General features: G+C 39.6%; 1 protein-coding gene and 1 pseudogene across 1 annotated transcript in view; both read right to left on the bottom strand.

Moving 5' to 3' along the window:
• Positions 1 to 25,099, bottom strand: part of HELB (DNA helicase B) — a 62,907-nt gene extending 37,808 nt beyond the window's left edge. Inside the window, exons 1-3 of the mRNA XM_077111336.1 lie at positions 24,745 to 25,099; positions 13,323 to 13,733; positions 2,357 to 2,526 (exon numbers count right to left, since the gene is read on the bottom strand). Of these exons, the coding sequence (XP_076967451.1) occupies positions 2,357 to 2,526; positions 13,323 to 13,733; positions 24,745 to 24,931 (768 nt within the window). The 5' untranslated portion in view covers positions 24,932 to 25,099. The remainder of the gene's footprint in view (positions 1 to 2,356; positions 2,527 to 13,322; positions 13,734 to 24,744) is intronic.
• Positions 8,093 to 10,899, bottom strand: LOC143690327 (synaptosomal-associated protein 23 pseudogene; annotated as a pseudogene).
• Positions 25,100 to 25,346: the final 247 nt, after the last annotated feature.

Genomic DNA, 25,346 nt, shown 5'->3' with positions numbered 1-25,346 from the left:
ATCCTATCCTGTGATCTTTTTGTTTGTTTCTTTGTTTTACTTTAGGTAAGGGGCAGAGGTTAAAATGTGCTTTCAAGCCACCATGTTTAACTAGAAGCCTTTGAGGAATTCAGCTTTACTCGACTCACTGCAATTTCCTTTGTAGCTAAGCATATGAACATATTTTTAAAATATGCCCTGGACATTTATAATGATAGTATATCTGAGTTTTTAAAAAAAATTCCTAATGTATATTTAGTACTTATTTTGTGCCAGAGGCTACTCTAAGGACTTAGCATATATTGATTCACTTAATCATCACAACAACCCTATCAAACAGATATAATAACGAGCCCCATTTTAAAGAAACCAAAGTATAAAGAGATGATGCAATCTGTCCTAAGTCACACAGGTGGGAGGTACAGACGCAGTCTGTCTAGTCAGTTAGGCTCCCAAGCCTGTTCTTTTCACCATTTGGCTACATTTCAGCTTTAATGCAAAAAGCAAGCTAAAATTTTGCATCAGCTCAATCTAGCTCTCCTAAAGTAGTTATAAAAGATATTGTTAACATTTTCTATATTTCACATAGTTAGCTAATAATAACATAATGTTTATTAAAACAAAGGCCACCCACCTTACCAGTCTCTATTTAATGAAGACAGTACTCCTGCCTTCTCCATGCCCTCTTGGAGAAAAGAGACATAGTATATGACAGAGAGCACAGGACAACTAGTAAAATGCTCCAGAGTAGAAAAAGTCTCAAATACTTTGAATCTTTTTTTTTTTAACTGTAAAATAGGAAATAATAGCTGCCTTACAGGACTGTTGTGAGAAATAGGTGAAAAATTATGATTGGGAAAGAAGAGGATTAGTTACCAGGAGGTGAAAAACAAAGTAGCTGGCACCTAATACTTTATAAAAACAAACAAAGAAGGAGGGGGAGAAGGGAGGGAGAGAGTGAAAAAAAAAATGATCCTAGGATTTTTAAACATAGTCATCCTCAAATTGAACCTACCACAAAAGAAAATGAAGACCTGCTCTTCCCCCTGGGGAGATGGTAAACCAGTAAAGACAAGAATGAGGTCCTGGTCACATCTCTGATCTACACCGGTAGGGCTCAATCAATGTTTACTGAATTAGATTAGCCTAGCACAAAGCATGCTTTTAATTAGTAATACTTCATATAATTTATTCTTGAAATGTGGACAGGCATAATTTTTTAGATCTCTAAATAATTCTCTGCTCAGTTGCTTATATTTAGAAAGAACTGGAGCTTTTAGAAGTTGGCTGTGGCTCATTCTCTAGACATCTAGCCTTTCAGGGTAGCAGTCGAATAGAGTAGCTAAGAGTGCAGGCTTTGTAATCCAATCCGATGGACCTTGGTTCAAAGCCCTAGCCCTGACACTGATCAACTATGCAACCTTGGGCAAGCTCATCCATCTCAACTGGCTCGTAAAAAAATTACCATAACAGTATCTACTTCAGAGATTTGTTGTGAAGACTGACACATTTCATATAAATTGCTTAAGTACAACAGCAGTGTACACTGTAAGTACTTAATAAATGTAATCAACTATTAGTATTATCTGCCTCTTACATCTTATTGCTCTGCCTCTCTACTCTACTCAATAAATAGATGTAATCATCTAATATCCCAGAATCTTATTTTTCAAAGCATACTGAATTATAATCATTTGATGTAAGGAACATATTCATTATTCTTCTATCTCTCAAACTGGGGGGAGGAGGGTCTGTAAACACTCTTGGGAGTCCAAGAATTATCTCAGAATTTTTTAAAATTCATTTTCATTTGGAAAGCCACCTATAACCAAGTACTGCCAGGATTTAAGCACCACATTTGGTTCCCAACACTAGTCGAGTCTCATAGTTCCACTTTACTTCTCTCAGTCTCTAATAATAAGAACAGAGGTGAATTCATTTGTAAATGATATTATTGGGTCAAACAAAAATCAAATGCTATCATGATATACTATAGGAATAATGAAAGTTTTCAATAGTTCAAACAGGAAAGTGAAGATTGAGTTTCCCAGCAGACTGAACTTGCCAAACGCTTGAGACCTTATTGCAACTGGCAAGTTAGGTACAGAAAAATATTCATCACATTAAAATAAGTTATATAATCAAATCAATATTGATAATATGAATGTCATCAACCTCACTATTTTGTTTTTTATTTATAAATTTATTGACTGTGGAGTTGCCTAAGAGCTATAGGCATCAGAAGTCTAGGTTTAGTTGTAACACTTGAATAAAAATAAGCCAACACTGAGGTCCACATAAATTTTTCTCCTTTAAAAGAGATACAAAAATTCTCAAGTTTGAGAAACACTGCCTTACACAGGATTATCTTACTTACTTTACAAAATCCAAGTTTCCACGGGCATGTAGCTAAAATCTCTTCTATATCTTCTAACAGCTCTTTAGGACCTGAGCTTATGAGCTGTTTAAAGTGTCGAGGCAGAAGAATTGGAAGGAATTCCATTATTTTCGGAAATTGCAAGGCTCTCATTACATATTGAAATGGAACTATAGGATATGAGAACAGAACAAATTAAAACACATAAACATGCAAAGCTAATCTGAAGGACTTTCTTATTTAGCACAACCAATTCAAGAAATCCAAATCAAAGAGAGATGAACGAACTGACTTCAACCAGCAAGAAAACTGATCATATTCAGCTGCTTTTGTACTGAGATGGTTCACATATTCTATGTGACACCAAGTTTTATGCTCTCTACAACAAGCTGGGATAATTACTTCTTAGCCTTTTTTTTTCCTTTTGTTTGCAATACAACCAGAATCAAATTTTTTACTTGATATGAAAATGAATTTAAAGCTAAGCACAAAAAGCTATTTACATGTTAATCTATATAATCATTTCTCAACTGTAATCATTTTTTTTGTCACTGAAGTCATTCAAAGTTGTACTGCCAAATCTATTTAACATAACCAAGAATTGATAAATTTCGTATGTGTGAATATCCAGATAACAAATTCATCATATTCAAATTACTTTAAAATCAGGTTGGACTGATTTCGTTCCAAAATGGATTACCCAGATCATTGTCTCTTCCTTCTTCTGCCTTGTTAAAAAAATGAATCAAAAACTGAACTTTTTCTTAAAGATTCTGGATTCTATTTTAGAACCGCAATTTTAGAACAGGAAAGGAGCGGAAAGGATTCTAAAGATCACCTCCACCCTACTACTTCACGTGACCGATGCAGAATCTGAAATCCTGAAGGGTCATTTATTTGTGACACACTCAATAGTATAGCAGTGTTTGCTCATCTGCTAAACAGATGCACACTTCCTGCATTTGTTTTTTCAAGGTATGTTTTTGTTTTGCTTTGTTTTGTTTTGTTTTTTAGTTAGAACATTTAATTGCATGGATCAAGAAGTGATTACTGGTCAAACCAGTCCACACTACATTATTACAATGAAGTGTGTGGATGCTAATTTTTAAATAAGGTGACAAGTACTGATCAGAGTCCCATAACACTACTCAGCATCTAAATAAATGTGATCTGGACATCGTTCCGTACATAAGGCTAAAAGAACGACAGGGCATCGATAATTAAACCAAAGGCAGAGACATCCGGGTCAAGATGGCGGCTTAACAATGTGCGCATTTTAGTTCGTCCTCCAGAACAACTACTAAATAACCAGAAACAGTACAGAACAGCTCCCAGAGCCACGATAGTGACCGGACACACAGCGTACTCCAGTCTGGACCAGCTGGACCGGCCCCGAGCACCTCCCAGAACCGTGAGTTCCCAAAGCTGTGGCGACCAGCGCCCTTCCCCCACAGGCCGCTTCCCAGAGGGGAAAGGAAAGGACTTTACCAGCAGCAGGGACTGGGCACAATCAAAGGCCAATTGTGGAACTAATTAACAAATTCTGACTACTAAAAATAGACCCCCAGCTTAGGTGAACCTGATCAAAGCGGAGGTTGCTCATTTTTGCCCCAGCGCCAAGGGGACAGGACTGACAGAAAAAGGGGGAAAAAAAGAGAAGGAAACAGAGGTTTTTGTGGCTGTGTATCTACAAAGGCTTGACTGCCTCTGGATACAGCAGCAAGACTTTTCAGGCTGAACTGCCCCAGGCATAGGCAAAAGTGAGCTCTTTTGGGGGCCTATCTGGAGCTTGTGCCTTCCCCAGGGGAGGGGTGAAGCCCCACCCAGGTGGAATCCCTCCATCAAGGAATTCAGACACCAGGGCTTGGTAATTTGAAGCCATTAAAACCAGCCTACAACCTCTCCTCTGTCTCCACCATGCCCCCAGCAGGGAGAGTCTGCCAAAGTTAAAGGTACTGCATCATCTTATGCTGGTGGGACCTGCAGCCAGACAAGTGTCACATACTGGGCAGGATAAGAAAAACAGAGTCCAGAGACTTCAGAGGAAAGTCTTTCAACCTGCTGGGTCTCACCCTCCGGGAAAACCAACGCAGGTGACTGTTTCCTCCTGATAGGAGGCCAGTTTGGTCTGGGAAAATCTGGCTGGGGTCTATAATATCTAACAGACCCTCCTAAGCAGGGGGAGGGGGGAAAGGCACCATACAAGCAGGGCAAGAAACAAGAAAACAAAAACTGAAAAATTCTCCTCTGTTAAACAAAATTTAAGCTAAAGGTCCAGATAAAGCTGAACAGAATGTCAAAGAACAGATAGACAACAAATTCATCCAGCAAGAAAACCCTAGATAAAAGAAGTGAAAGCAATCTCCAGAATAAACTAATTAAGGTAATTAAATGCCTAGACACCAGCAAAAAATAACAAATCACACTAGAAAAATTGAAGATATGGCCCAGTCAAAGGAACAAACCAACAATTCAAATGACATACAGGAGCTGAAACAATTAATTCAGAATGTCCAAACAGACATGGAAAACCTCATCAAAAATCAAATCAATGAATTGAGGGAGGATATAAAGAAGGGAAGGAATGAACAAACAGGAGAAATTGAAAGTCTGAAAAAACAAATCACAGAACTTATGGGAATGAAAGACACAGGAGAAGAGATGAAAAAAACAATGGAAACCTACAATGGTAGATTTCGAGAGACAGAACATAGGATTTCTGAACTGGAGGACAAAACATTTGAAATCCAACAAGAAACAGAAACTATAGGAAAAAAATGGAAAAATATGAGCAGGGACTCAGGGAATTGAAAGACAATATGAAGCACACGAATACATGTGTTGTGGGTGTCCCAGAAGGAGAAGAGAAGGGAAAAGGAGGAGAAAAACTAATGGAGGAAATTATCACTGAAAATTTCCCAACTCTTATGAAAGACTTAAAATTACAGATCCAAGAAGTGCAGCGTACCCCAAAGAGAACAGATCCAAATAGACATACTCCAAGACATTTAATAATCAGAATGTCAGAGGTCAAAGAGAAAGAGAGGATCTTGAAAGCAGCAAGAGAAAAGCAATCCATCACATACAAGGGAAGCCCAATAAGACTATGCGCAGATCTCTCAGCAGAAACCATGGAGGCAAGAAGACAGTGGGATAATATATTTAAATTATTAAAAGAGAAAAACTGCCAACCAAGAATTCTATAGCCAGCGAAATTGTCCTTCAAAAATGAGGGAGAAATTAAAACATTTTCAGACAAAAAATCACTGAGAGAATTTGTGACCAAGAAACCAGCTCTGCAAGAAATACTAAAGGGAACACTAGAGACAGATATGAAGACAGAAGAGAGAGGTGTGGAGAAGAGTGTAGAAAGGAAGACTATGAGTAAAGGTAAAAAGAAGGAAATTTAGATATGACATATAAAATCCAGAAGGCAAAATAGTAGAAGAAAGTACTACCCATGCAGTAATAACACTGAATGGTAATGGATTAAACTCTCCAATCAAAAGACATAGTCTGGCAGACAGGATTAAAAAACAGGACCCATCTATATGCTGTCTCTACTCAAAGGACATGAGGCCAAGGACACAAACGGACATTTACACACCAATGTTTACAGCAGCATTATTAACAATTACCAAGAGATGGAAACAGCCAAAATGTCCATCAACAGACAGTTGGCTAAACAAACTGTGACATTTACATAAAATGGAATAATATGCAGCTGTAAGACAGAATAAAGTTATGAAGTATGTAACAACATGAATGGACATTATGCGGAGTGGTATTAGCCAGAAACAAAAGGAAAAATACTGTATGGTCTCACTGATATGAACTGATATTAGTAAATAAACTTGGAATATTTCCTTGGTAACAGAGACCATCAGGAGATAGAAATAGGGTAAGATACTGGGTAATTGGAGCTGAAGGGATACAGATTGTGCAACAGGACTGAATATAAAAACTCAGAAATGGACAGCACAATATTACCTAACTGTAACACAATTATGTTAAAACACTGAATGAAGCTGCATATGAGAATGATAGAGGGAGGAGGGCTGGGGCATAAATGAAATCACAAAGAAAGATGGACGAAAAAGGTTGAGATGGTGTAATCTAGGAATGCCTAGAGTGTATAACGATAGTGACTAAATGTACAAATTTTAAAAATGTTTTTGCATGAGAAAGAACAAAAGAATGTCATTACTGCAGTGTGCTGAAAACAGATGGTACTTAATATTTTAAAATTTCAACTAATGTGTGAAACTAAAGCAAAAAATGTTCATTTGGTACAAATCTATACTTTGACTAGTGCATCTCCTAATATAACTTATGTAGATGGTTGACTGAACACCTCAAGTACATGGAACTCTGTATAGGATGTGAGATTTTGTTGGTTTGTCCAGGTGATGGCCTTATGAAACCCAGAGTGATTTGAACAGTGAGTGGAAAAGTATTTGCAAAGTCCCCTTCGGGGAATGGTGAGAATGGGGGAAAACTCAACTTCCCCAAGTTGAATTCTTGATATTCTCACAAGCAGTGTGGACAACCAAAGCTACAGGCTGAGCCCCTAGTCTTGGGGTTTGTTCATATGAAACTTAACCCCACAGGGGATAGGTCAAGCCTACTTAAAATTAAGCCTAAGAGTCATCCCCAAGAGAACCTCTTTTGTTGCTCAGATGTGGCCTCTCTCTCCAGCCAACACAGCAAGCAGACTCGCCACCCTCCCCCTGTCTACATGGGACATGAGTACCAGGGGTGTGGATCTTCCTTGCAGCGTGGGACAGAAATCCCAGAAGGAGCTGAGATTCAGCATCAAGGGATTGAGAAAAACTCTAGAATGACCTGAGACCCAGCATCAAGGGATTGAGAAAACCTTCTCCACCAAAAGGGGGAAGAGTGAAATGAGACAAAGTGTCAATGGCTGAGAGATTCCAAACAGAGTGAGGTTATCCTGGAGGTTATTCTTATGCATTAAGTAGATATCACCTTGTTATCCAAGATGTAATGGAGAGGCTGGAGGGGACTGCCTGAAAATGTAGAGCTGTGTTCTAGTAGCCATGTTTCTTTTTTTTTTTCTTTTTTTTTTTTTTTAGAGGGAGGAAGGGAAGGAAAGACAGAGAGAAGGAAGGAAGGATGGGAGGAAGAAAGGGAAACATCTTTAAACATTTTCTTGTTTTATTATATTTTGTTTGTTTGTTTGTTTTTTACATGGGCTGGGGCCGGGAATCGAACCGGGGTCCTCCGGCATGGCAGGCAAGCACTCTTGCCCGCTGAGCCACCGCGGCCCGCCCTCTAGTAGCCATGTTTCTTGATGATGATTGTATAATGATATAGCTTTCACAATGTGACTGTGGGATTGTGAAAACCTTGTGTCTGATGCTCCTTTTATCTACCTTGTCAACAGATGAGAGAACATATGGAATAAAAATAAATACTAGGGGGAACAAGTGTTAAAATAGATTTAGTTTGAAATGCTAGTGATCAATGAAAGGGATCAGTAAGGGGTAAGGCCTGTAAAAATTTTTTTTTTTCTGTTTGTTATATTTTTCTGTTGTCTTTTTATTTCTTTTTCTGAATTGATGCTAATGTTCTGGGAAATGATCATGATGATGAATATGCAACTATGTGATGATATTGTGAATTGCTGAGTGTATGTGTTGGGAATGTTTGTGTCTCTTGTAATTTTTTTAATTAATAAAAAATTTTTAAAAAATAAACCAAAGGCATACTTTTCCAAATCACTTTCAGTCAAGTGATAAATTCTAGCTTCAAAAAAAATAATAAAAAGCCTAATGCTACAAAAAAGCTCAAAGCAATCTATTTTTCTACCTGAAATAAAAGCAAGTTTCTTTGTTCCTATCCAAACGTAATTCTCGGCATTGAGGTAAATCTGAATTCACTTCATGAACATCATCAAACTTTCCCAAAAATTTTAAGCCTTGCTCAAAAGAGAAACTCTCATGTTGCACATATACATTTACATATTTTTTCTCTTCAAAAGCTAATGACAAATTTATGAAGTTGTAGACCTGTAATGGGAGCATGATTTTATAAAAAGCCATTCATTTATGCAAAGTGTTCCTGAAGGGTGCAATATGAAATGGGATCACAGAATCCATGCACACCCATTAATCACTAACAGTTCAGAAATTACTCACTTTAAGAAAACTCATTCTGTCCTCATTTTAGAGCAGGGGTTGCCAAGTTGTGGTAAACAATGAAAATATCGTATAAAAAAAGTCCCAAAACCAAACCTTAGCCTAAATTGGCAAAAACTGAAACTTGAATTAAAAACTAAACCCAACTAGACCTTTTCTGCAGCTACGCAACTTTTGCTTCTGGGCCTGCAGGCTTTTATGGAGGTGACAACCCCTTAGCTCTGCCCGCCTCCACCTTCCCTACCGATCCTACTCACCCCTGCCAAAAGCCACAGCTTCCTTCTTCATGGCTGTCTTTGGCAATGCTCCAAATTATGAAAGTAAAAGAACTTTCTAAAGTAAATGAGAATGAAACACAATACTATATTTATGTATGAAAACCAATCTAAGAGTCTGAACTGAGAAAGAAAATACCAGAAAGAAGGCTAAGCAGCACACTCTACCCTCAAGAGAAACTAAAAAAGTAGGGGGGCTGCCCTGGCCTCTCTTCCACATTATCTCCTGTTTACGAGAGTATGGGACAAAATTTCAAACTCTGAAAAGGTAGTGACTTTGAAGGAGGAGCTCGAGAAGTGAATGAATGATAGAGGACAACGACCGCTTTAGCTGTCAACGAGTTTCCCTGCTCTGGCCTTGGCAATGTCAACAGGGCCTTCACAGGTGTCAGCTTTTTCTGTGATCCGGTCTGTTGGTCGATATTGAGCCTCAATCTCAATACCCACTCCTGGGCCACAATTTTTAGATTTCCCAGGATACTGTCCACCTGAGTCAGGCTCTCCTCCATTTCATCCTTTCTGGCATCATCAGTTATAAATTTAATATATCCGCCAGTAGCTACTTCTGGGGCTGCTTGCAGAATCTGACCATTTGCCACCTGGCCTGGTTGCTTAGATATTACATTGTCATATGAGTTGTTCCACCATCTTCTCATGCTGCCTTATAGGCCTCAAAACGGTCTCAAAGTTCTTCGTCCTATAACACTTTTCGAGTTCTGTTAAAGTCTTCTTTACTTCTCTCCTGTCTTTATTTAGTACATACCTTCTTCAGTATAGTTTAGTTGTTCCCTTTGTTCATCCAGAACAGTGACAACTTTGACTCCTGCCTGCTGAAATTCAACGGCTAAGCCCAGGGTTCTCCTTGTACTTTCCAGAGCGACTCACCTAGTGAGCCCTCAGCTGAATTTCTTCTGATGACAGGTTATCCTACGATGAAATAAAAACTCCCCTCCCCCCCATCAAGCAGCTCAGAAGCACCTGAGGCTACCCCTCTCCCAGCCGCAGCAGCTCAGAAACCCTCAGACCAGATCTGGAGCTGCTCCCTTCTCCTTTCTTGAGTTTTTCATTTATTCCCTTCATGTCCACTGTCACTTAGCACTTCTTGCTCTCTGCCACCAAGGGCCTCGCTACTTAGCTCACGCTCTTCCCCTTAACTCCTGGGGAGACATCTACATCTATACAGTTGACTTATCCAACATTGCATCATGTCAGCTCCTTTAACTTCTCAGTTCCCATGACCCTCAACTTCAGCCACACATTCCTGGAAATCATCATCCCTAGAAGTGTTCACAACAATCTTAAAATTCAATCAGGCTACCCCCCTGCACACCCTGGCCCTCCCTCCTCAACCACTATCCATAGGAGATTATTTTAAAACTTCTTCCCTCTACTCAGCCCTTTCTCTTGTCCTTGTCAATCTTGTGACAATAGAACTATTCTTCAACCACGGCCCTTACCATTCTCTACACACCTGCATTCATAAATGCCTGTATTTCATATATGACTTAACATGCTTGGGACCCAACACAACAAAGCCCCTGCCCTCACAGAGCTTACATTCTAATAAAAGAGTCAAACACTTAGGCAAATAGATGCTACATTAGATGGTGAAAGGTAAGATGGCAGCTTAGTGAAGTGCGGAATTTTGTTCGGCAGCTAGTAAATAGCTGGGAACAGTAGAGAGCAGCTGCTGAGGGAACATCAGTAATCAGATAACAGAGTACACCGATCTGGACTAGGTGGACTGGCTGAGAACCAACACAGAACTGTAAGTCCCCCAAGTGGTGGAGGCCGGTGCCCCTCCCCCAAAGGCACAGCAGGCTGGTTTCCCAAGGAAAGGCAACAGAATTGACTAGCAGCAGGAGCTTAGCTCAGCCAAGCCCCAACTGAGGAATTAATTAACAAATTCTGACTACTGAAAAGAGGCCCCCCACATAGATAAACCTGGAATAAGCACTGAAGGTACTAGAATTTTTTTGCCCCAGCAGAGAGGGGGTGGGATTGACAGAAAAAAAAGAAAAAGAAAAAAAAAAAGAGGGTTTTTTAGTAGGACAACACAAAATACTGCAATAGGGGGCACATAGAGCCTGGACTTACACAGAGCCATGATCCAAGTCAAACTCTAGATTGACAAACCCGAGGACCAGGGCTCTTCCTCTGAAAAGGCTTTTTTTGTTTGTTTGCTTGCTTGTTTTCTGCTCCTTAACTGCTCATTAGATAGGAGAAGCCTTCCCAGGCTCCGGCACTGCCCCAGGCAAGGGCAGAAGTAAGCTTGTCAGGGGTCAGGGAAACAAAGTAACTAGTCAGGTGAAAGGAGTTAATTCCCTTAAAGGGTGTACCTTCCCTGAGAGAAAGGTGGGGCCCAGCTCAGGTGGAATCCCTCCTTCAAGGAATTCAGGCCCCAGGGACTGGAAAATTGAAGCAATTAATGCCACTCTACATCCTCACCTCTGTCCCGACCACACCGCAGCAGGGAGAGTCTGCTGAAGTTAAAGGTACCACATCATTTTATGCTGACGGGACCTACAGGCAGACAAGCACCACATGCTGGGCAGGATGGGAAAAGCACAGAGTCTAGAGGCTTCATAGGAAAGTCTGTCAACCTGCTGGGTCTCACCCTCAGGGAAAACTGATGCAGGTGACTCTTTCCTCCTGAGATCTGGGCCAGTTCAGTCTGGGAGAATCTGACTGGGGTCTATAATATCTGAGGAGACACCCCCCCCCCCAAAAAAGGCTCCATATAAGTAGGGCAAGAAACAGAAAAATGAACTGAAAAATTCTGCTCCGTGAAACAGAACCCATGCTAGAAGTCTCGAGTAAGTTGAACAGAATGTCAAAGAACAGACAGAGAGCGAAGGCATCCAACAAGAAAATTCTAGGTAAAAGAGTGAAAACAACCTCCAGAATACACTAATTAAGGAAATTAAATGCCTAGACGCCAGCAAAAAATAATAAGTCAAACTAGGACAATCAAAAAGATGGCCGCATCAAAGGAACAAACCAACACTTCAAATGAGATACAGGAGTTGAAACAACTAATTTAGGATGTTTGTACATTAGATGGTGAAAGGTATAGTGGAGTAAAATAAAATAGAGGGTGGGGAGAAAGCAGTGTGGGATGGGGGGGTATATTATTAATTTAGATAGGGGAGGTGCAAGGAGGCCCATGCAGCTGAACCAGAATAAGTAAAGGGGAAAGTTGTAGGGGATCAAGTCAGGGACGTTAAAGGAGGTTTTGTAAGCCACTAAAGACCTTAGCCTTTACTCTGACTGCAAAGGAAGGAATCTGGGTTTGAAGCAGAGGAGGAGCACAATCTGACATGTTTTGAAAGGGTCACTTTGGCTGGCTGTGCTAAGAATACAGAGGAGGCTGAAAGGAAATAGTTGGGTGACTACTATTATAATCTAATGGGAAATGACAGGGGTTTGCTTCTGGGTGGGGGTGTGGCAAAAGTGAGAAAAACCATGGGACTCTGGATATTCTTGAAGATGAAGCCAACAGCATTTGCAGATAGAACATAGGTCAGGGATAAAGGAAGAGAGAACTCAAAGACATGCCAAAGATAGTAAGCTGAATAAGAGGGAAGAAAGAGCCATCATTTACTAAGAAGGGGAAGGCCTGAGGAGAAACAAGCCTAGGGAGAGAAATTCATGAATTCAGGTTCAGGCATTTTAACTCCATACTAATGGAGATGACAAGGAGGCAGTTGGATAATCATATCTGGAAATCAGGGGAGAGGTTCAAATTAGAGATGTCAAATAAAGATGGGATGTAAAGCCCTGAGACTGGATGAGATGGCCTGGGAAACAGGCAGAGACAGAGAAGAGGCTGAAGGACTAAGTACTGGAGCATGTGGACATTTAAAGGCAAAGGATGACATCCAATGGGAACAACAGAGTGGTGTTATGGAAGGCAAGGGTTTCAAGAAGGAGGGAGTGACTAACTGCCTCAAACATTGCTCACAAGGGGGCTGATATTTAACAATTAACCACAAGATTTAGTGACAGATCATTAATGACTGTGATGAGAGCTGTTTTGGCTTCTTAGTGAAATGAAAGCATGACTGGAGAGTGAAATTTCCATCTAAGAGCAGGACAGGATAGGCTGGAAAGAACTGAAGAATGATAGACAAAGAACACTAAGAGTGCACTTGACACTGTCAGGGATGAATCTGTTGACCACTCAGCAGAGTTGTGTTTTTTCCTCTAGGCATGTTAAGCTACACAGCTGTGGGGGAGGTAGACAGTGCTACTAAAACAGGGTTTGTGGGGTTTTACAAAATAGCACACCTTCCAGAACACAAAACTGATCTTGTCATTCCCCTACTTATATCCATTCAGTGACATTTCCAATTCTTTTCCATTGACACTTACTATCACATTTCTTACACACCACATAACTTTTCCAGTTAGCCTAGTTCTTATGTCAATGACATAACCCAAAAGCAAAATAAACACAATGAAATTTTGAACACTCATGTCATTAAGTATCCGAATTACACTAAAAAAGAATGATAAAATCATACTTACCTATGTCTTTCAGAGGAAGATTCATTATGGAATCTGGTAATGACTCTTCCTGTTCATTCTGTACAGGCTGTTTTTTACTTTTCCTTTCACTTTCATTTTGGAAAGTTCTTAATGTTTCACTAAGAGTTTCAAAGCTTAGATTTTCATAGCTTGACACTTCATTTACCCATTTAAAAAACTTAGTTATAAAATCATCAGAGAACTGACACTCCTTAAGAAAGAGGGAACAGATATGTTTTTGATTTGGTGGTGACATATCAGACTGTAAAAAGTAAGACGGAAATCCTTGAGCATGGTAGCTGTTTGATCCCATACGCTTTACTTGAACCTTTACTCTCCACCAAGGACCCACTACTGGAAAACGTCCAAACACTTTGCATTGCTCTTGAGTGTCTTCATCAGAAATTAAAACTTAAAGGGAAAAAAAAAACTTAGGTTAATTAAACATCCTTTTCCCTAATATTTTACCAAACCCACCACTCTTTTTAATCCCCACAGAACCCTAGACAGACATCTGTAACACTTTTCCCCCTACACGTTTGTTTGGCTCCCTCTACTATATTGTAAACACTCTACAATGAGGAAAATGTTTCATTTGTCTTCTGTAATTCCAAAGGTAGCACACTGCACCACAAGTGTCTGCTGTTTCCAACACTGGGCTTCATGCAGTTTCTAAAAAATGCCATGCTCCCGCCCATCACAGGGCCTTTGCACAAGACTCAGACGTTCTCCTCCATAAACCCAGTTTACGACAGACATCAGCTTAATTACCACTTCTTCAGAAAAGCCTTCCCTGAATCCCGTAAATATAAACCTCTCATAGCACTTCCATCCCTTCTAAATACTAAGTAATATTATTGTTACTTCTGTGGCTATCTGAAGGATCTCTGTTTAACTCAATAGATTGTAATCTCATCATTTTATCTTACCAAGTACCTCGTGTGTGGAACAGGGTAGCCAGTTCATAATACTTATAGAATGGATGACTGAACACTCCACAAATACTTGAAAATTTTCCCTCTAAAACTCATGTCATCCATCCACATGCAGCTATTTAAATTTAGTTAATTAAAATTAAATAAAACTAGAAATCCACCTCTTCAGTTGCACTATCACATTTCAAATGCTCAGAAGACACACAGGCTGGCTGGTGGCTATTGTACTGGGCAGCCACAGATACAGAACATTTCCAGCATCACAGAGAGTGCGCTGGTCTGAATACAGAAGTAATTCTTAAACATCACTCAAAACAAGCATACAAACAAAGCATACACTGACTACACAAGGTTAACACCAATTCATTGAATTTCTGGTTATACCAAAAGAATAACCATGTATTTGACTTCAGGCAGGATAGAGTATAGTTAAAGGTGGTATTCTGGGGAGGTGGGGCAAGACAGTGGTGTAGTGCAGTGTGGAATTTAGTTTGTCCTCTAGAACAGCTAGCAAATAGGCAGGAATCATATGGAACAACTGTTTGGGGATCTCAGTGACCGGGCACACATTGTATACAAGTCTGGAGCAGTGAAATGGCCAAGATCAACACAGAACTGTAATCTCCCAACCCATGGAGGCTGATGTCCCTTCTCCACAGGCTCAGCAAGTTGGTTTCCCAAGGGAATGAGAAGCCCCTCTCGGCCTGCTAGTACCAGCTGCCCCACTGGGCACCACGTACAGCTGCAACACCAGGTGCAAGAACAGCCACCCCAATGGGGGCTGAGAAGTACTGCCCAGCCAGTCACTGAGAATAGCCGCCCTATCCTATACCATCTTGCTCAGCCGGCCAAGTCAAGGAAAGGGGACTGCGAGGAAGAGATGGCGCAACAGTGTCACAGGTTGGAAAGCCACAAGTAGAGTTGTATCCCCTCCATGAGATCTGGGTCTTGGTTTGGCGAGTAATTACTGACAAACCAAGTGCAAGAGGGGACTTTCAGTACAAAGCCATGCAAATACAAAACCTTAGACAAGTCAAGGAAATCAACTTGCAAAATCACTTCATCAAGATAAACAAATACTCTAAATGCAACAGAAAATCACAAAGCACATGAAGATTCAGGTAGATATGGCCCAGCCAAATGACCAAATTAAAACACCAAAAGGGATACAGAATTTTAGACAGCTAATTAAGGATGTTCATTAAGACATAAAGGATATCAAGAAGAAGCAGAAAGAAGAATCTAAAAGAATAAATAGAAAAATAGCAGATCTCAATGAAATGAAAGATACTGCAGACCAAATTAAAAATATTTTAGAGACACACAACAGATTTGAAGAGATACAAGAAAGACTAAGTGGGCTAGAAGACAGGATGACTGAAATTGAATGCACAAAAGAACAAATGGCAAGAAAGATGGAAAAAATGGGACAGATTTCAGGGAAATGAAAGACAACATGAAGAGCACAAATATAAGAATCACTGGGAAAAAAGTTGATTGCAATGATTAAAAAAAAAAAAGTATTTAAGCCCTCTAGCCTCCTATATTCTGGAGCAGTTAGAAGGAAAAATATGAGAGGATTGTATGGTAGCCCATGACAAACTCTGGGATCTATCCGGTAGCCACTTTTTGAAGAGTGCTTTGAAAACTATTGCTTTTTCATTTCTTTGCTTTGTATATATGTTCTACTACACAATAAAAAAAGTTAGAGCTAAAAAAAAAAGAATTTATATCTCAGTATGGTTTCCATTTTGCAATGTGGCTATACAAGGATACATACTTGAGTATTTGAAAATTTTTAATGATATACATTTTTGGTGTTATCTTACACACACAAAAAAAGAATCATTGGTGTCCCAGAAAGAGAAGAGAAGAGTAATCAGTTAGGAAGGTTAGTTGAAGAGCTAATTGGGGAAAACCTCCCAACTCTTTTAAAATACATAAATATGTAAATCAAAGAAGTCCAATGAACACCAAATAAATCCAAATAGGCATACTCCAAGACAAATAGTAATAAGACTGTCAAATGTTGAAGAGAAGAAGGAAAACCTGAAAGCAGCAAGCAAAAGCGATTCACTACATTCAAGGACAACCATATAAGATTGATTTAAGACTAATCAATAGGCACCCTGAAGGCTACAAGGCAGTGGTATGATATGTTTAATATCCTGAACGAGAAACATTTCCAGCCAAGAATTCTTAATCCAGCAAAGCTGTCCTTCAAAATTGAGGGAGAGATTAAAATCCTCTCAGACAAACAAAGGCTGAGAGAATTTGTCAACAAGAAATCTGCCCTACAAGAAATTATAAAGGGAATTGTGTCAGGTAAAAAGAAAAAAAAATGACAGGAGAGGGAGGTCAGGCACAGAACTGAAGAGTACTGGTAAGGGTAACTTAAGGATAAAAAGAAAGAGAGGGAAAATAACATATAGAGCCAAAAAATAAAAATTTAAAGGATAAATGGTAGATTAAAGAACTGCACTTACTGTAATAACTTTGAATGTTAATGGACTAAACTCACCAATTAAAAGATAAAGATTGGCAGAATGAACTTAAAAATATGATCCAGTCATATGCTGTTTACAAGAGACCATCTTGTAAATTCAATTAATAGATTGAAAGTGAAAGGATGGGAAAAAAAATCCTCTATGTGAGCTGTAACTAAAAGAAAGCAGGAATAGCTATAGTAATATCAGATAAAATAGACTTTAAATGTAAAGATGTCATAAGGGACAAAGAAAGATACTACATAGTAATAAAAGGGACAATTCACCAAGAAGAAATAACAATTATAAATGTTTATGCATCCAAGGCCCTGGCACCATGGGATCAACAATGCCACCCTGACCAAAACGGGAAAAAGAAGCTTAACAAATAAGGTGTCAGTGGCAGGGGGAGTTCAGGTGGAGTCAGGGGGCTACTCTGGAGATCACTCTTATTCAGACTTCAGTTAGACATTGCTGCCTATCATGGTTTGCCAAGCACCAACCAGAACAATTTCAGCTGGTCCTGAAGAACATCTAGGGCAATATATAGGATTCTGCAGAGGGTCCATGCACTGGGGTGACTTTCCAGGAGCCTGCAGCCTCCGGATGGGTCCAGGGGGTTCCTGGACCAGATGGGTCCTGAAGCCTAGAGGGGCCAGCCTTTCCAGGGCATCAGCTAGTTCCATCTCCCTACCCCTTATTGTTGACAGCCCTTCCAACATGGGGGAGTTGGAGTGGGCATGGCCCAAATGCCATTAGGGGGTAGGGGGATCAGGGGTGATGGTGTAGTTGTATAGAGAAGGAGGGGTTTGGCAGACAGGTGTGATTGCTGAATCACTGTTTTGCTATTTCTTTTGGTCTCCAGCGTCCTGGAGCAGCTAGAAGTGGAAGCCTGGAATTGTGGAACTATGGCCCATGCCAGGCTCTGGGGTCTGTTCTCTAGCTAATTGTTGCTCTATATGTTGAAATTTGTTGCTTTTTGTATACATGTTATTTTTCACAAAAAAGAAAAAAGTGATCATAAAAATATATATATTCCTTCTAGCCTCCAGTGTTCTGGAGCAGCTAGAAGGAAAAATCTGAGATGATGGTATTGTAGCCCATGACAAACTCTGGGATCCGTCCTTTAACTACTTGTTGAACAGCACTTTGAAAACTCTTGCATTTTTCTTTCTTTGCTTTGTACATATGTTATATTATACAATAAAAAAAACTAAAAAGTAAAATTTAAAAAAAAATGTTTATGCACCCAATCAAGGAGCTCCGAAGTACATAAGACAAGCATTGGCAAAACTGAAGATAGCAATAGATGTTTCAACAATAATAGTGGGAGACTTCAATAAACCACTCTCCTCTATAGATAGAGGAACCAGACAGAGGATCAAGAAGGAGTATGTGGTAAGTGAACTGGACTTGAAGACATATATAGATCACGATAACCCAAAACACCAGGATATGCATTCTTCTCTAGTGCTCACAGAATGTTCTCCAAGATAGATCATATGTGGGCCATAAAACAGGTCTTTATAAATTTAAAAGACTGAAATTATTCACATCACGTTCTCTGACCACAATAGAATCAATAACTACCAAAGAACCAGAACTTTCACAAATACCTGGAGATTAAATAATACACTCTTAAACAATCAACTGGTTAAAGAAGAAATTGCTACAGAAATAGGTAAATATCTGGAGACAAATGAAAATGAGAATATAACATATCAGAATTTATGGGATGCAGCAAAAGCAGTACTGAAAGGGAAATTTATTGTCCTAAATGCCTACATTAAAAAAGAAGACAGAGCAAAAATCAAAGACTTACTGCTTACCTGGAGGTACTAGAGAAAGAACAGCAAACTAACTCCTAAGTGAACAAAAGAAGAGAAATGGCAATGATTATAGCAGAAATAAATGAACTGGAGAACAAAAAACAACAAATAGAATCAACAAAACCAAAAGTTGATTCTTTGAGAAAATGAACAAAATCAATGGGACACCTGGCTAGGCTAACAAAGCAAACAAGAAAGAGAACACAAATAAACAAAATTAGAAAGGAGAGTGGGAGTTACCTCGAATCATAACAAAATTTTAAAAATCATAAGAGGATACTATGAACTACTATATGCCAACAAACTAGGCAACCTAGATGAAATGGACAAATTCCTAGAAATATACTGTGCTAGTCTGAAACTGTTGTGTACCCTAGAAAATTTTGATTTTGAATCCTGATTCAATATTGTTGAGTAGGATCGTTTGACTAGGTGGTTTCCATGGTGATGTGTCTCTACCCATTAAAGGTGTGATAGCTTACTGGAATCCTTTAAGAGGATACCATTTTGGAAAGAGCCTCAGAGCCAATACAGAGAGAGAAGTTTGGAGACGCCAAAAGAAAATGCCCCAGGGAGGCTGTCTGAAACTAGAAGCCAAAGGACCAGCAGATGACAGCTACATACCTTCCCAGATTGGCCCTGCTTGAGTCAAGGTATCTTTTTCTGGATACCTTCGTTGGGACATTTTTAAAAAATATTTTCATTGACAACTCTTCAAACAAATAGTCCATATATGTGTACACATAGTTATATATTCATTACCATGATCATTTTTAGAACATTTGCTTCACCCAGTTTGGACATTTTTATGGGCTTAGAACTGTAAACTTTTAACTTAATAAATTCCTTTTTTAAAAGCCAACCCATTTCAGGTATATTGCATTTCCAGGAGCATTAACAAACTAAAACACATAAGAACTACCTACATGACTTAAGAGGAAGGAGAAGACCTCAACAAACCAATTATAAGTAAAGAGATTCAATCAGTCATCAAAAATCTTCCTACAGAGAAAAGCCCAAGGCCAGATGGCTTCACAGGGGAATTTTATCAAACATTCCAAAAAGAACTACAGCATTCCTGCTCAAACTCTTCCACAAATTGAGGAAAAAGGAACAGTACTAACTCATTTTATGAAGCTAACATCACACTAATACCAAAACTGGATAAAGATGCTATATGAAAAGAAAACTACCAGATCAATCTCCCTAATGAACATAGATGCAAAAATCCTTAACAGAATACTAGCAAATCAAACCCAATGATATATTAAAAGAATTATACATCATGACAAAGTGGGGTTTATACCAGGAAGGCAAGGATGTTTCAATGCAAGAAAATCAATCAATGTAATACAGCACATTAACAAAACAAAAGAGAAAGATCACATGATCATATCAGTTGATAAAAGCATTTGACAAAATTCAGTATCACTTTCTGATTAAAAAAATAAAAAACTTCAAGAGCTAAGAATCGAAAGAAACTTCCTCAATATGATAAAGTGCATATATGAAAAACCCACAGCCAGCATCATACTCAACAGTGTGAGAATGAAAGCATTCCCTCTAAGATCGGGAATGAAACAAGGATGCCCACTGTCACTGCTATTATTCAACATTGTACCAGTAGTTCTAGCTAGAGTGATCAGGCAGGCAAAAGGAATAAAAGGCATCCACAAAGGAAAGGAAGAAGTAAAAGTTTCATACTTTGCAGATGACATGATCCTATACTCGGAAAATCCTGAGAAATCTACAATAAAGTTACTTAAGCTAATAAATTCAGCAAAGTGGCGGGATACAAGATTAATGCACAAAAATCAGTAATGCTTCTACACATAAGTAATAACCTAAATGAGGAGCCAATTAAGGAAAAAATTCCACTCAAAATAACAACTAATAGAATAAAATATCTAGGAATAAGTTTAACCCGAGATGTTAGGGATCTGTACACAGAAAACTATAAAACATTCCAAAAAGAAATCAAAGAAGATTTAAATAGGTGGAAAGACATTCCCTGCTCACGGAATAGGATGGTTGAATGTTGTCAAGATGTCAAGTCTACCCAAATTCATCTACAGATTCAATACAATACCAATCAAAATTCCAACAACCTACTTTGAAGACTTGGAAAAGGGAGAAGCTAGTTACCAAATTTATTTGGAAGGGAAAGACACCTAAAATAGCTAAAGATATCTGAAAAAAGAAGAGCAAAGTCTTAACACTCCCTGACTTGAAAGCTTATTATAAAGCTGCAGTGGTCAAAACAACTTGGTACTAGCAAAAAGATAGAAGTATTCACCAATGGAACCAGATCAAAAGTGCAAAGATAGATCACCAAATCTATGGTCAACTGATCTTCAACAAGGCCGCCAAATCCACTGAACTTGGTCAGAACAGTCTTTTCAATAAGTAGACATGGGAGAGCTGGATATCAATAGCCAAAAGAATGAAAGAGGACCTTTACCTTATACCTTAAACAAAAATTAATTCAAAATGGATCGAAGACCTAAATCAAGAGCTAGTACCATAAAACTCCTAGAAGAAAATATAGGGAAACACCTTCAAGACCTAGTAATAGGAGGTAGCTTCTTAAGTTTTATACCCAAAGCACAAGCAATGAAAGAAAAAAAAATAGATAAACGGGAACTGCTTAAGATCAAGAGCTTCTGTGCCTCAAAGGACTTTGTCAAAAAAGTGAAGAGGCAGCCAACTCAGTGGGAGAAAATATTTAGAAACCACACATCAGATAAACGCTTGATATTTTGTGCACATGAAGAAGTTATACAGCTCAACGACAAAAGAACAAACAACACAATTATAAAGCGGGCAAAGGACATGAATAGACACTTTTCTGAACAACAAATACAGATGGCTAAAATGCACATGAAGAGATTAGCTATAAGGGAAATGCAGATCAAGACGACAAGATATCACCTCACACCTATAAAAATGGCTGCTATTCAACAACAAAAAAATACAAATATTGGAGAGGATGTGGAGAAACTGTAACACTTATTCACTGTTGGTGGGAATGTATAATGGTACAGCCACTCTGGAAGACAGTTTGGCAGTTTCTCAGAAAACTAAATATCAAATTGTCCTATGACCCAGCAACACCACTACTCGGTATATCCCCAGAAGAGCTGAGGGAAATGACATGAACAAACATTTGCACACCAATATTCATAGCAGTATTATTCACAATTGCCAAAAGATGGAAGCAATCCATCAATAGATGAGTGGATAAACAAAATGTATTATATACATACAATGGACTATTATGCAGCAGGAAGAAAAAATGAGGTCCCAAAGCATATGACAACATGGAAGAACCTTGTGGACACAATCCTGAGTGAAATAAATCAGACACAAAAGGCAGATATGAGTCTGCTATTATGACTTTAATAAAGGTAACCTCAGAGGTTACATTGTGGAATAGAGCAGACCTAGAGGTACACAAAAGTTAGAGACGGGGGATAAACTACCCAGTAAGAATGAACCTAAATGCAAAGGAACAGGGAGAAGTGGTGGTAACTAATTAGTGGGGTTATAAGTAACATTGCCATATTGAAAGTGAACATGATTGAAAAGGGATGTATAGTGCCATGTATCCCACTGATTAAATTTACAATTATAAATAAGTTCTCACGAGAACTATTTCAAAGGTCCGATAGTGGACAAAGAGTCAATAGTAAAGTGGGATGGGGGAAACTAAAAATGCATGTTATGGCCAATAGTTAACAGGAAAACTTCCACAGTACAACAGCACTACCAGGGGCAACTAACTGGGGGGTGAGGGGTGGCCAAGTGTTAAGGGGTAGCTTTGATTCCATAATTGGTGACTATGTGTTTTATCAGTCCTTTGTCTCTATGCACCAATGAAAATTGTTTAAAATTGAGAGTGCTGCTGATTGTACAATCAAGCAATACTGTAAGACATAGTTTATTCTGGATATTATCCGTGATGCCCAGTAGATGGAGGGAGTCAAAATGTACGACTCGGAAGTAGAATGGCAAACTGTGATACATGTACATGATGGCATATGGTGCAGCTACAAAAAGAAAGGACATCAGCAACAAGCCATATAAACCTTGGAGACAATGTGTCGTGCAAAATAAGCTAAAAACAAAAGAACAAATATGCTAAGGTCTCTTTCAGAAAATACAAGAAAATTGGAGCCTAGATTAAAAGCCCTTTTGGCAGCCACACTTAGTCTGAAATCGTAAAGTATTTCTAGATTCTTAGACACTGAGCTATATGGGTATTAACTGATACTTCCCTGGAAATTTTGAGTAATTCGGTGACACCTAAGACACAGAAATGGAGTGCTGCAGGCCTGAAGTTAGCATAGCTGTACATAATAACAGTCAAAGTTTAACCAAAAAAGAGATCAGGCCTCAATTAGAGTTAAAAACGAAGCAATCTGGCTAGGTCTAAGGTAGATCAGAACAGAGAGCAAAAGATGATATTGTATGTACTTTAGACCTTCACCTATTATATGAAGTGTTTAGAACCTAAATTTTCTGTAACACATACTCTAAATCAACTTGTCTAGATAGCTCATTTAAATAACCCAAATTCCTGGAGTCCAGAATGGGAATGAGACCTTGTCATTCTGTATAGCTTAATGCAATACCAAGCTACACCTCAGGCTGATAATTAAAAAGTATTGGTAGAATCCCTTGGGGGTCTGAAGGAATATATATACATATATTTAAACCTTTCCATCTGGGAAACCCCAGGTACCCTCTCAACCATTAGGACTCCCAGGAAAATAGGCCAAGCCCTTGATTTTGAGGATTGCCCTTGTGAAACTTATCTCTATAATAGAGAAGCTAAGATTATCTATAATTATGCCTAAGGGTTGCTTCCAGGAAATCTCTTCTGTTTCTCAGATGCAGCTTCTCGACTCTCTCTCTCTCTCTCTAAATCCAACTTTGCAAGGAAAATTATTACCCTCCCCATTACATAGGACATGACATTCAAGGGGTGAAGATCTCTCTGACAACATGGGACATGACTCCCAGGGATGAGCCTGGCCCTGGCACTGTGGGATCGATAGTGCCTGCTGAACCAAAAGGTAGAAAAGAAATCTAACACAACATGGTATCAGTGGCTAAGAGTGTAAATGCAGTTGAGAGGCTACTCTGGAAACTACTCTTATGCAAGCTTCAGCTAGATATTGTTAATTGCCATGGTTTGCCAAACCCCAACCAACATCATTCCTGCTAAAGAACACCTAGGGCTCTGAAACTCTACAAAAAGTTTTGTGCACTAAATTCACTTTCCTGGAGCATATAACCTGTAGAGGGCTCCTAGCTCAGAGAAGTCCTGAAACCCAGAGGGGCCAGCCTCTCCAAGAATAACAACTAATTTCATCCCCCTATCTTATATTGTTGACATCCCTTTTCAACATGAAAAATTTAGAATGGGCTTAGGCCAAAGACCACTATAGACTGGAAGTAGGATCAAAGGAGAAGGAGAAATTTTAACAAAGAAGATGGGATTTAACAGATGAATATTACTACTGAATAACTATACTGATGTTTCTTTTTGGCCTCCAGTGCTTTGGAGCAGCTACTAGGTAAAACCTCAAGCTGTAGAATGATAAATCATACCAAACTTTAAAATCTGTTCTGTAGCTACTTGTTAAAATGTACTCTGAAAATTACTGCTTTTTAAAATTTTTTTTTATTTTTTATATATGTTATATCTCAGAATAAAAAACGTAAAAAAAAAAAAGAATTTAGGTGAGACCTAAAGAACATGCAAACTTGACTGATGCATGGAGAAACTATCTGATGGAAAGCACACTCTTCAAATAGAAAACATGCCTATTGGTTCTAATCATGTGACTTGGGGCTCACTATCTATTTGTAGGTTTAATTTTTGAGAAATTAATAAAGCTCTTTTTGAAAAGTGTAAAACAAAACAAACTACCTCTAAGGATTGTGAACATAATACATGTAAAGCCAAGCTTAATGCAAAGCATGTGCTCAAAGTCACCCGCTATTTTAACATTATTTTATACTTAGTAGGATGAAGCAGCCAGGCCATCCCCACCCCCCACCCCCGGTAAGTCTGCATGCAGCGGCCTCGCTTAGGGCAATGCCTGAACCCGGACCTCTACACTCACTGGCCAGTCCCACCCCCGGGGCAGGGCGCGTTTCTCACCGCAGCAGCGCCCGGGGAGGCAACTAGCCTTTAAACCCCCACTGCAAAGCTCCTCGGCGTCGACAAACACAGGGTCGTCATCTTCCTCTATATCCTCCTTTAAATAGTCATCGTCCGCCTCCTCCAGGTCCTTGGGCGGAAGCAGAGGTCCCTGCAGTACGCACAAGTGCTGCTTAATCTTGACCATGCTCACTTGCAGGGAGTTCAACCAAAACAACTCCTGAAAGCACAGGCCGGGTACGCGAACCCAGCCCCGCCGCCCGCACAGCTCACGCTTCCGGGAATTCCCCGCCACTGCGCGAGAGCGGGTCGGGGGGTGTGGGGCGGACAAGCTCCGCCCCGAGGCCCGACAGGCGGGGGAAGGAGCGAGGCGGGACGCGGGCGGCCAATGGGAAGGGTGGGGAGGAATGGGGCGGGGCGGGGCTCTGTGAGCGGGGAGGTGGGCGGGGCGAGCTTCCCGCCGCACCTGGCCCCCTGGAGGTGAGGATCCCAGAGACGCCCGGACCCGGCCAGCGGGTTGCGAGCTGCGGAGGTGGCACCCGCAAAACCTGTTGCTGGTGGAGTTCCCTGCTGTGCTGCCGAAAGAGAGAGAAATGTAGGAG

Source organism: Tamandua tetradactyla, chromosome 7 (assembly GCF_023851605.1).
Source record: "Tamandua tetradactyla isolate mTamTet1 chromosome 7, mTamTet1.pri, whole genome shotgun sequence".
Lineage (NCBI taxonomy): Eukaryota > Metazoa > Chordata > Mammalia > Pilosa > Myrmecophagidae > Tamandua > Tamandua tetradactyla.
This window is presented reverse-complemented; position numbering and strand designations above follow the sequence as displayed.